The sequence below is a fragment of the Carassius auratus genome, chromosome 43 (assembly GCF_003368295.1).
Source record: "Carassius auratus strain Wakin chromosome 43, ASM336829v1, whole genome shotgun sequence".
NCBI classification, from domain to species: domain Eukaryota; kingdom Metazoa; phylum Chordata; class Actinopteri; order Cypriniformes; family Cyprinidae; genus Carassius; species Carassius auratus.
Genome location: NC_039285.1, coordinates 22,347,052 through 22,360,452, shown reverse-complemented (window position 1 = coordinate 22,360,452; position 13,401 = coordinate 22,347,052). Strand labels below are relative to the sequence as shown.

At 35.7% G+C, this 13,401-nt stretch overlaps 1 protein-coding gene across 3 annotated transcripts in view; it reads right to left on the bottom strand.

The window, feature by feature from the left end:
- Positions 1-244: 244 nt before the first annotated feature.
- The window catches only part of insyn1 (inhibitory synaptic factor 1), a 58,316-nt gene continuing 45,159 nt past the window's right edge, over positions 245-13,401 (bottom strand). For all 3 annotated transcript variants that reach the window (XM_026231416.1, XM_026231418.1, XM_026231417.1), the window contains one exon: positions 245-1,261. In XM_026231416.1, coding sequence (XP_026087201.1) covers positions 479-1,261 — 783 coding nt within the window. In that variant the 3' untranslated portion in view covers positions 245-478. The remainder of the gene's footprint in view (positions 1,262-13,401) is intronic.

The following is a 13,401-nucleotide window of genomic DNA, read 5'->3' as shown; positions in this document are numbered from 1 at the left end:
CACGAGAATAAGTTACATTTTAAAATATATTACAGTAGAAAACATTCATTTTAAATGTTAATAATATTGTAAAAAAACAAACAAACATGCTTTTAATGTATTTTTGTGTAAATAAAGTAGGCTTGGTGAGCAGAAGAGACTTCTTTAAGGAACATATGTAGTATTAGTTTTGTGCGCAAAACTGCGTTTGAAACTTTTTTTACTTTAAATACCTCGATCTTAATAAATCCTGAACGGAATAACGCTCAAAGGAAACCAAGCTCTCATAATGTATGAAGGGATGAGAATATCTCTTTTCAATATGTGCAATAATCATAAAATGACTTTAGCAAGTCTTTAAATTTTCCCATATATAATTTATTTATTAATTCATTTTTTTTTATCTATTAGCTATGTATTTAATATTAAACAGTACACAGTTCTTTGTAATCCTGTCTCAGTTCGTTGGTGTTTTGTAAGTGTAAATATGTCTGTTCTCTCAGAGGTCCTTGTTTTTCTGTTTGGCAGGGACGTAGGGCAGTACAGTCTGAGTGCTCTTATCCGAAACCGTCTGTGTGCTGCTGTTCCGTAACAGTTTTTTCCGGCAGCCCGGGTTGAGAAGACCTTTCCTGGGAAGCGTGTGAGAGCCCACCACCGGGACCTTCACGGGTGAGGGTCCCGCAGACGCCGTTTCCCGGCAGTTGTAGAGCCCCGGCGGGAGTTCAGAGGAGGATAGCGGCGGGACTGGCGAGCAAGCCAGGGGACTGGGCTCGCTGTCCGTGTCCGGAGTCCCACAGTCCCTTTTATCGTCCTCCTCCTCATCTTCGTCGTCGTCACAGCACAAGGCGTGGTAGAGGATCTTGTCGCTGAAGCGTACGCGTTCTCTGGTGCCGGATGTGCGGGAGGTTTTCTGGCTGTGCGTGGAGCTGGACGCCTCCTCGCTGGAGGAGTCCGGGGTGATGATCCGAGGTCCGTTGGGGATCGGGAGACCCCCATTCATCTGTGAGTAGACACTGGCGGTGGTGGGCCTCGGCGTGGACAATGACGTTCTCCCCTGGCCCTCGCTCGTCTCCTCCCTGTGTGCTTTCCGGTTGGAGGCCTCCAAGAAGTTGCAGAAGTCCCATCCGTCGGAGAGCATGTCCTGGCTGAGGAAGTCCAGTCTGAAGGCCTCACCCAAACCACGCTCGCTGCTCGATGTGCTGCTCGCCGTCGCCACCGTCCAGTCGTCGGGCTCCAGGTCGAAGTCGAAATCAGATGTGAGTTTGTCGATCTGACCCACCACCTGCATGACAGAGAGAGAGAGAGAGAAAGTGATGAAATAATCAGTTTGTGGTCCTTGATCATCAAAGATGCATTAGCATCACCTTGCAGGTCAGTTTAATTTTACTTTGGTCAACTCAGGATTAACCAAGCAGAGTGCAGAAATGATCTTAGGATCATAATTCATTTTATTAAACTGTTTGAACAGAAATGGAATTGAGTTTAAAACCTTCAAGACTTAAAGATTGTCCAACAAGATATTTGAAGCCAGTGTCAACATATGAAGTGAATTATCTACACTTACTTTGGTCATTCCCAGTGTGGGCTTTCATGACCCAATTAAAAGTTGGAAATATACACCACATCCAATGATATAAAGGTAGTTTTTCCTTGTTGGTCAGAGTATTTGCACTACCCTTACGAAAGGAAAATATATTTACCAATATATTTCTTAAAATATATTGTGATATATTGTAATATATTATTTTCCCTTTTTAGTTTCTAATATTTAATATATTTGAATACATTTAATAATATATTGATGATACATATATTATATAATATATTGCAAAATATACAAATGATTGCCGCTTTTAATATATTGCAATATATTGGAAAAATATAAATATATATAAGAATATATGCCTAATATATTACATGATATTTTCCAATATATTGCAATATATTTTTGTTTCATAAGGGTAACCAGCCGAGACGTGAAATAACATTTCTATTTCTTCGATGCCACAGCTGTAACAACAACTTCAGGGGTTGATTATGTGCTTTATTCAATGTTTAATGTGTCTAATGTGAGTTTGAATATCATCATGCGTGACATTTATAGCCATAATGAAAACAACAGCAGATCTTGAAAATAAAATAAAGCAAACATGTGCATTAAAACTGAGAACTCGATGCAATACTTGAAGTCTTTTCCACGAAAAAGATGGTATCAGTCATTCAGTAAGTAGTTTTAATAATGGTAAAAACTTTTAATATTGATGAATTAGATTATGAACTTGTCAATTTCATTGGGGATGTGATATTTGATTATCTCGCATCTGGTGTTATATATTTATTTATTTCAGCTTTTATCCCATTAATTGAGTGTCCACACGAAACATTTTCTCTTTAAAAATCCACATGGACCATGATGGACTAATTAAAATAAGAATAAAAATAATAACATCAAAGGCAAAAACCTTGATTAAAAACCTTAAAGGAAATTGTGTCCATTTATAAGGACTTAGATAAAAATCTGACCAATAAAGGCAAGGCAATAACTATTTCGTCCAAAAAAATAAAAAATAAACGACAACACAAATAAAATTACAAGTGAGTTTACACATCATAACAGTATTTAGAGATGCTCAGCTTGAAAAATGGATATTAATTTAGAACTGTACTAAAGATTATAAAGTATGAAATTATTTGTGCTTTTAAATATTAACTTTAAGTGAATATTAGATGATGGCAAAGATAACTATAAAACACAGGGTAAATATGGGATGGACAATAGATATCCAATAAAGACTGATATAAATCAAATATGGGACAAAAAAAAATTACAACACTATAATATCAGCCCATGCTAAAATTGTGCAATTTAAAATAAATAAATAAAATAAATAGTGTGTCAGCTATCTAAATAAACTGTACATTTCCTTCCCATCACAGGACTGGGAAAAGAAGCCTTCAGTCTTGTTAAGATCTACATAAAGTTATTTTTGTGGCCTTGAGGGAAAACTTGAGTCAGCTTAAGGTCTATGATTCTTATGATTCTAAGTCAATTTTGCTCTAAAACGACGACAGAAAACATACATTATGCAGTTTCAGAAATCAGTTCATTGTCGATTCAAATAACAACAAAGGAAATCAGGAGCAATATCTCTAAATGTTTCAGACTTTGGTTTAGGTGTGTTTTTCTTGCCACTTTTTGGCATAAACACAGATGGATCAGATGAATACGCCCTGCTGGCATGAAGGATTAAAAATCTAATTCATTTATCCAGCACAATGACTCCAAAGGAGCAATTAGGAGCCCTAAATCCCTGATTACACCACAGTCAAAGCTAGAGGAGGGCCTGTGTTTGCGTGATCCGCTCGAGACACTTTTTCTCATCTCTATCTGTAATCACTGACTGAACGTGTAGTACTGTACTTAAGCGTACGCTGTGAATGCCGGTTGTTGAGTGCTTGAACTGCTTGAATTTCATATCAGATAGAATTCATTTGTCATGACTTGACCTGCTGTACCTCACACTGTTTGAAGATGTTTTGCCACCCACATTAATAATGATTAACATTTTGTCCTGGATGAATGAAACCTTAGTAAGAGATGTCAAATGCATTAAGCTAATCAAAAGCTAAATTAGGTCAGAAAAAAAAGACAATTAGGTTTTATTGAGTGACAGGTTATTAATGATATCCCATCATCTGTTGACCTAACCAGTCTATCGTTGTCCAGTCAAATATCAGAACTACAAACCATGCAATATAATGTCAATAAAGTAGTATTTTATAAAACTATAAAACTGTTTTCAACATTTAAAATACGAGTAATGATGCTGAAAATATCAGATTTGATCCCAGCAATCAATTCACATACTGTAGAAAACATTCTTTTATATTGTAATACTGTTTCAAATTTTACTGCATTTTACTGTATCAAATAAATGCAACCTTCGTGATTTTCAATGATTTTCTTTGCTTGATTTCCATCACAAACATCTAAACATTATTTATTCTAGATCTATTTTCTTGCAAAAAGTTATATATGACTTAATATATTAAGTCTTGTTTTCTGCAAAATGTATATTAAAAATATCTGGTTATGGGGTAAGGAAAATAATATTGTAATAGAGTCAAGATTATTTTTTGAAGCAAAAATGAACGAAATTTTGTTCCATTTTTCAAAAAACATTTTCATTTGACTTCTTTTGTAAATAGATCTAGATTCAAGATTGTGTAGATATTTGTACCTTCCAAACAAAAAAACAAAAACAAAAAAAAAAGCAAAGCTAACAAAATATCTATACTGTACTTCCTTCAAGTATTAATATAAAACCTTAGTTTAGAGCCTATGCACCTAGTTTCAGGTTAATAACACTGGTGTCATAGTCTGAGCAGTGGACTTTCTGTATCTTATGCTGTTAGATGTTAAGTGCGCTGAATGAAGGCTTTAGAAGCGTAATAACACACACTGAGGTGCTGAGGATGGAAGATGAATGGCTGGCCCAAGGGCGGATGAGATAGCTTTGTTTACTAAATTACTGGATTTAATTCAATCAATGTTTTATGGATAGTCTGGCACCGTCAGGCACATTTCGCAAACCCCTGTCATCCAAGAGAGGAGCATAATTTTATCAATATTAGGTCCGTTATGTCTCATGCCATTTTAATATTAATTGGAACTGCACCACATCCTCACAGGAACAAGTGCACTGTCAGAAAAACTTATTTCCAACTCCAAATGAAAGGTGAAGTTTGTCATTTCAGAGCCACTGGAGGAGACAGATGCACGCTCTTAATATAAAGTTTCCTAAGTGTTTTATTTTTGTGCAAAACCTTAAGATATATAAAGTATTATATATATATATATATATATATATATATATATATATATATATATATATATATATATATATATATATAGTAGATGTTTCAAGTAGACCATATATTGTATTATAATATACTGTTCATAATATATATTTTTCTGTACTACTTCATTTAAGAGAAACAACTCATTTCATTTAGTTAATTTCCCTGGTGGCTTTTACAGTGCATTGATCGAGCAACGTTGCTGTGTCAGTCGGTTGTCATCTACAATTAACTGGGGCAGGAGAATATATTTTAACATTGTACAAATTACACACTTCACCTTTCCACCTTCCCCCTCGAAACCCAACACAAACTGCTAACAGAAACAGAAAACAGCTCATTTCGCTGATAATGTCCGTTGTGAAATCATTTAAGCAGCCGCTTCCGTTCCTGCAGAATCTAACAGGCAGTCCTCGGGGTCAACAAAATCATTCAAATGAGCTCTTTTCGGCGATGCCCTCACCCCACAATGGCTCCTGAAGCAATTTAACTAAAGCAGCGCAAGCTTAAAGGGTCTGCGCAACCTTTCTAGGTCACAGATGGGCTGGATGCAGCTATAATCAACCGTAATCCCTGCGCCTTTTCTCCGAGATGCAGAGAGAGTGAGTGGGCTATGGAGTAAATTATTGGGTAAACAGATTGCCTAAGTGTAAACGATGAATGAACACATCAAGAAGAAGTCATTAGCGTTGGGACACATTGCGTTTTAACCGGAAGAAGCACAATGAGAACCTGCAATAGTAATTACAGTCTATAGGGTAAAAATCACATCCTTTTGTTGGCCTCAGCCTTCATAATGGCAGAGATTGCAGCTGGATTATTCAGCTTGGAAAAGATTCCTCTTCCCACTCCGGTGCTTTCAGATGACACTCATCTCACTGGAGCTAAATTATACACCAGCAATAGCTCGAGGAAAACAGCACATTGTGGCCAACATGAGGAGAGTGAGAATTATATGTGGTAGCACGACACCAAACAGGTCTTTCAAAGCTACTTTTCTGAAAATATGTGAAAAATAAATAAATACAATTATAATAAGTTTATATTTGGATACAATATGGCCAGTTACTTTGTTCCCCATCAGTGAACATAGACTGTTGGTGTGTTCATTATTGGTCATTTTACAGGAACTCTTTCATTAGACCAGTAGGTGGCAACAAGTGACTCTCACTGAATCATTCATTCAAATTATTTGTTCAAACATATCTGATTTGATTACAAACACTGATTAATTAAGTCTTTGGCCCATGGGTGAGCCATGAATTCAAGAGTTCTTTTTTTTATTTTTATCACAGATTCCTTCTGGAATGAAACTCAAAGATGTGTTTCAAATAAATTACACTGCAATAGACTGATGCATAAAAAAGAAAGAAAACAAACAAGTAATGACACAGCAAACATGAAGCATGCAAACATGGTTCAACACAATCAGATAAATAAATAAATAAATAAATAAATAAATAAATAAATAAATAAATAAATAAATAAATAAATAAATAACTTTATGTCTTTTAAAGACTTTATGTCTTTTATAAACTGTGTGCATTTAATGCTAAATTGCAGCATATATTGTGATGAACTTAACAGGTATAGGTTGATGCATCATTCAATATCAATATAATAATAATAATAATAATAATAATAATAATAATAATAATAATAATAATAATAATAATAATAATAATAAATAGTTGTGATTGCACAAAACATAAAATAATGAATAATCATTATATGGAACACATATAATCCAATGAGAGGTAGGTAAATAAATAAATAAATGTGGATTGACTATCTCCCAGTTTTTTTTTTTTTTTTCAGCCTTTTACAGAACTGGTGGCAAATGTTGATGTTTATATAAAAACCATTAATAACAGCACAACCTCTTTAAAGACTGTTTAGATGATATTTAGTGATCACTGTGGTCAAATACCATGTTTCTTATATATCAACACAACTGTGATCACCTGCAGATATCCAGGAAAACAGATATCGTCTTCCTGTAGTTACAGAGGAGGTTCCCGTACCGCCTTCTCCTCACCACCAGAGGGATCCGTGAACCCTGAATATTAATGAACTCTTAATCAGACTCCATTTCCCATCATCCCTCATACCTGTGACTGATCCCTCACACCAACCCTGACTACAATCACACCTCATCACTATCCACACCTGCACCTCATTTACACACCCACCCACACACACATATAAGCAGTCTCCAAACGATTTGCCCCGTTGTATTTTTTTTAGCGTTATTACCCGTGTTTGTGGTCTAGTGTATTGACCTTGAACTATTTCTCGATTCCCTGATTGTTCTCTGCCTGCCCCAACTCGGATTGCCTTCTCTGAACTCTGTCTGTCTGCCGCCTGCCCTGATCTCTCGCCTGGTTAAGGTTCTGTCTTAGCCTTGTCTCCATTGTTCTGCTTTGCTGGTATCTGACCCTTTATTGTCTGGCAATTCTCAATAAAGCTGCAAATGGATCTAATACCTTCTGATGTGTCACAACACCTCTGATGCTTAAATATCTTGTTTAGAAATAACAGCTTCAGTATAACATACATATAGTGAGTGTAGCATGTATAATGTTCAATGCTTTGAATAAGGCATTTGAGTGCAAAAATAGAAATGTTCTGTGTCATTCTGGATATTTCTCATTCTGTGTGTGTTTTTCTCGACCCGTTTGCTTTCCGGTTGCTCAGACAGTGCCGTACGGTAGTCAGTGAACGGCGGCGTGAGCAGGATTGCTAGCAGAGGTCCATCTGCAGTGATTTGAGCAGCTAATTGTTGGTGTGTGTGAGGAAGTGTGGAGCAGGTAGCGGCGGCTGGAGAGAGGTTAGCATTCTTGAGAGTGACAGCTGACTCCATGCCAAAGCCTACTGCAAAATGTCATCTGTGGCAATGATCCATGAATAACACGCACTGGAAAGGCGATGCAAAGGCAACTCCGTGTGAAGTACAGACATAAAAACACGTGCTGCTGCGGTTTCATGTGATTCCTCTGAATCCTGTCCTGCATTGAGGTCACTTTCATTTGTATAAAAGATTTTCACTGCGGAACAATCCCATGCACAATATCAGTGCTGCCTTGCTGAAATCCTGTGCATTGATTGTGGCCATTTGTAAAGCTCTTTGATAAAAAGACTAAACAAGGCTTTGAGTGTGTTTTCATGCTGTCTTTGTCTCAAACAACCAGCGCAATCAGGCTCCTTTATGGAACAGTATGCAGAACAAAAATAAGGAATAATTTCCAACAATTTCAAAAAGCTATTGGAAAAAAGTTTGTCAGGGAATTTTTTTCAGGCCTCTGAATGATCCATTATATAAACAGCCTCTGGCAGGAATTTCCCCAAGAATCTGATTGAAATGTGAGCAGTAGGGTAACAGAAAGCTATTAAAACAGCCTATCCATAGTTAAAGACTGAATGTGATGATGAGGAACTGCAAACAATTATACTAGAAAAGCGTCACATGCTGATTTCAAAGTGAACCACTGGTAAAAATTTTTTTGAATGTATTTCGCTCATGCAGTGATTGAGATTTTAGGCACACAGGAATCTATTCATCGTCCTCTTTATTTAGTTCACTTTGGACTGCATGCGGATCTGTCATCCTGCTCCCTACTTTCTATTACATTCTACTGATGGAGTCTCCATCCTCCTCATCATTATAGAATTACAATACAGTCCAATAAAAAAATAAAATAATAATAATATAAAACTGCTATGAAGATTAGAACATTAATATCTTTCTGTCACCAAATGCTGACAGACATTTGTATTGAAATCATGCAATTTTTGTTCACAGATGAACTTTCCCCACCAGCATTCAAAAAAACTATAACACTATAATAATGTTATACGTGTCTTAAACATTAAAAAAAATAAAATAAATAAATGTATAGAGATAAAATATCTTCTGTCAATGTTTACCCATAATATTATGTAACATAACTCTCATTCTTGTTCCTGATTACGCCAGGGGCGTCGCACCCGTGGGGGATGTGGGTGTTTTAACACCCACACTTTTCACGGTCAGAGTGTTCAACACCCGCACGTTTTCTGCAGTTTTTCCGCAATTTTGCACAAATGCCTTACTACAGTCGCTCCTCCGTTTCTCTGGCCGCTCTGTGTCTGCGCTCGCCGCGGCTGCCTCCCCCCCCCCCTCCCTCTCAAACATGACACCGGCTTTGAGTGTGATCGGCTGATGATTGGCTGTTCTGCCTTAAGTCCCGTCTCTCTTGGGGTGTAATCCGGAACAGTGCCAGAGAACTTTAAGCCCTGCATTTTGTACCCCTCTGTCACTGTATTCATCGTTTTTATTGTTTATAAACAAACCACATCCATCCCCCACACTTTTGAAAAGCTTGCTACGCCCCTGATTACGGCCAATATATATATTATATATATATATTTTTTTTGCTAAATTTTGCTTAGAGACATTTTTTTTATTTAATATATATATATATATATATATTGTTTTTTTTTTTTTTTTTTTGCTAAATTATTCACAGATTAACTCCAGATTACTATTTTTGTATGTATGAATATCTGAACATGCAATATGCTTTCAAAGCAACCAACTAACACTTTTATCATTATTATATCTATTTTTTTATTATTATTTTTTTTTTTATCAGCACTTCAATGTGGGACATTTTTATAAATGAAAAAAAAAAAAATGAACAAAAATCTGAGAAAACATTTATTTTTATCAGAGACTACATCTGTATCGGATTCAGAACGATGATTGAAACACAGATGTCCCTCAACACACTGAAAGCTACACAATCCTAAATCACTTGCTGGATCATAATTTATATGAGAATAATTATTTAATAAATTATTGGGATGACAATCAATGGCCAAGAGTAAAAGTGGAAGTTTCTTCAAAACCCAGGAAATGAAGCCAAAATACCATTTGTTTACAGTTAAAGTTTGCTTTTATTAATGTTGTTGAGCTTGTCTGAGGTTTAATGAGCAAGTTATCAGTGATACTGTACAGTATATGTGCATGGAAAGGAAACAAATCCTGTGTAAGATTTCATGTTTTTTTTTTTTTGTTTTGTTTTGCATAGATCTGTGTGAGATAGACTTCTGAGCGCTAACGGATTATCTGGGTCACACAGACCTGATTGGTTAGATGTGTCACTCATCCCATGCCGGGGGTGTGAAGTGTGGCTTTGAAGTGCTCCCCCCGACCGTTAGCAGCTAATTATCCTGTCATACATGGAAGCACGGGCTCCAGCGTTCATTAAGCACACAACACCCTTCTTTTTATCTCGACTCCAAAATAACACTTCAAGCAGACCTTAGTACATGCTGCACATCCACAAACACCATGAGTGGAGCAATGAGGCTCTTAACAGATGGATAATCAGAAGCAGCATAGAATAACAGCTGTATAATGGGTGTCAGTCAATGGCAGAGAGCTGCTTCGAATCCTGTGATCCGCCGCATACATTCCTCTGCTCCTAATTGCAGCAGAATTGTCAAAAGCGGTCATTATTTTTCCGCTCTTCTTCCAGAAGCTTGACTCTCTGGCTGGCTGCAGTCATTTCAAACTCTGCTGAAGAATTATGTGGGCCACAGCTATAGATATGCTAAGACGATCTTTAAATATAGGCTTGGCTAACTTGGGATGTGGGTTTGCTGGCTATTAATGGCTCTGTGAGCGCTGCTGTGATACTGACTGGGCCGCTCTCCGGAGCTCTTTTACGTAACTCACTGAATGCATTACCTGAGGCATACAGCCAGTCGGAAGTCAGATCCAGATATCTGCACATATTCATCACTGTTTCAAATAGGGGTCATTTAGTTTAATTGATGTCATTTTTGCCATGTTTTTACCAGGTGGCTTGCACAGGTTCTTTAGGCTATACATTAAATATTCATTGCAAACAAGTCACACATTAATTGATGAACACATGATTCAGTTACATCAATGTCAATGTAACATAACTCTCTTTCTGTCTTAAATACTGCCAGCACTTTTGCATTTGTGAGAGGATAGCATTATGCATTTGTTATAAATGTTATAAATGTGTTATAAATGTTTTATGGGCAGTATCATTGTTTACACAGTATAGTGATACAAAAAAAGATTACGTAAAAAACCTCTGAGTACTGTCAGTTATCTATAATTAAATAATAAACTACATTTTTAACAGTAATGTAATACATTGTAAATGTATGTACGGTATAAATGTATTCGCTGTATATTATACTGCTATAATATTAGGAGTAAAATTGCGATAAAAAATCGATAAAACATGTGCGACGAAGATTACAGTCTGTAAAATAACTCTTTCCACCCTCAATTACTGACAGTCATTAAAAATAGAAATTATCACACTTTTTTTTTTTTTGCATCTTTTACAGGATAATAAAGTTAAACATATGTAATAAATGTATTATAAGCAGAAAGATTACATATATAGCAATAAAACATCTATAACGAAGATTACAAAAAATACCTTCCTTTTGTCCCTAAATACTGCCACAGTGCATTTCTGACAGTATAATTCAATACAAGTGTTATAAATGTATTATAAATGTGTTACGAGCAGTAATATAGAAAGACAACATATAGTAAGAAAACATATACTATGATGATTATGTAACAAAACTTTCTTATTAAGTAACAAAACACACTTTCTGTTCCTGAGTAACGCCAGTCATGCGTAAATAATCATTTACTTCTGCACCTTTTACAGTGTAATATACAGGGGTTATAAATGTATTATAAATTTGTTATAAGCTATAAAATTGCTTATAAAAAGCTGTAAAAAGCACTATGAGCACTATCAAACATACATAATGAAATAATCATGCACTTTTGCATTTTTTGACAGTAATGCTATACATGTGTAATAAGTGTATTTTTAGCAGTAAAATGCTTGTAAATAGCTGAAACCTCTACTTTGAAGATTATGTAACATAACTATCTTCCTCTCTCTATAAATGGCGTGTTTTAGTGCGTAGGATGATATTCATGGTGCCCTAGTCATGGGTTGTGGGAACCTAGCAAAGTCTCTGAGAAGCACATGTGGAGATACTCTCAACGAGGACCTGAATCAAGCTGTAGAAAGCTGCTTTTCTGCAATAGAATAAATGTTTGTGCTTTGCTCTGCCCGATGCTTTTTAGAGAGAAATACAGCGTTCTATCACATCTGTTCTGATACAATCTTCACCATGACACTATTAATGAATCAGAAGATACTATATACAAAACGAATCAGCTCGGTCCACGAATACAACCATCTTAGAGACATTTACTTTCAATGATGACAACAGAAGGCTCACCAAAGAAAGCTGGAGTGAACCCACAACCTGACTCTAAAATCAGGGTTTTCTTCTTTATAAGACATCTTGATATACTGTCAGCGTGTGCTGTAGTTTCTTCCCTCACATTGAACCTCAGGATTATATAATGGAGTTATTTAATCAGTGAAGTATGTGTTCACTGAACTCAATTGGTTGAAGCATTTGCTTATGCGCAGTCTTTAGAGAAAGAGTTGCATTTGCATCACGTAACTGATGTTCTCTGTATTTTCCAAACGATTTTCTAATACTTAAATTTGAATATTTTTCACATTGCGACTTCACGATGCAGTTTGCAATATACTACATCCTCTGTAACTACCACTTTTCATAACCGACTTTTCTCATCTCTTTGATGAAACAGTTGGGAGTTTATTTAGACTACCTGATGGTGGCTTAAAGAGAGTAATTTGTACATTATAATGGTCAAACCTGCCTACTGCCTGCTCTCAGTGGCTGACAGTATAATTGGATGTAAGACAGGGAAGCACATTTGAAAAGACATAATAGAAGCATATTAGTCACTAATTAAGTCACATGCATTTTCTCTTCCCTTGACACATTCATCATCCTTTCAATCCCTTCCCTCTGCATATAAAACCTGGATGACATACTGAAAATGGACAACAAATTGCAAACTGTTATGCCAACTGAGCTATAGAAAGCATGATTTTCTGGAGGTAAAGCAATTAAAGGTGCTTTAAGTGAATTCAGTCATTTTTGCTGAACACTAAAATAGACCAAACACTGCCGACCGACTTCATGTCATCAAATATATTATTGGCAGGGAGTTTTCAGACTGGTTTAAAAAATGTTGGAACTAGTCATAAAAATGTATTTACAAAAAAAAAATAAAAAAATATATCTGTGAATCATATATATATATATATATATATATATATATATATATATATATATATATATATATGTGTGTGTGTGTGTGTGTGTGTGTGTGTGTGTGTGTGTGTGTGTGTGTGTGTGTGAAATATGCTTCATATTAAATAAAGGATAAACAAAACTATATATAATTTTTATCATTTATTGATTTTAGGCAATTTTGTATAAAGGATATTTCATATAAGTAATGCAAGGATTAGTTTGTAATAGGGTTGTATATGTGTGTGTCTGTGTGTGTATGTGTGTTTTAAATATCAATATCTGAACCCTTTCCAAACATGTATTTTGATTTTGAGATCAACTTTTCACACTTAGAAGCCTAACTAAGTAAATAAATACATGAAACCA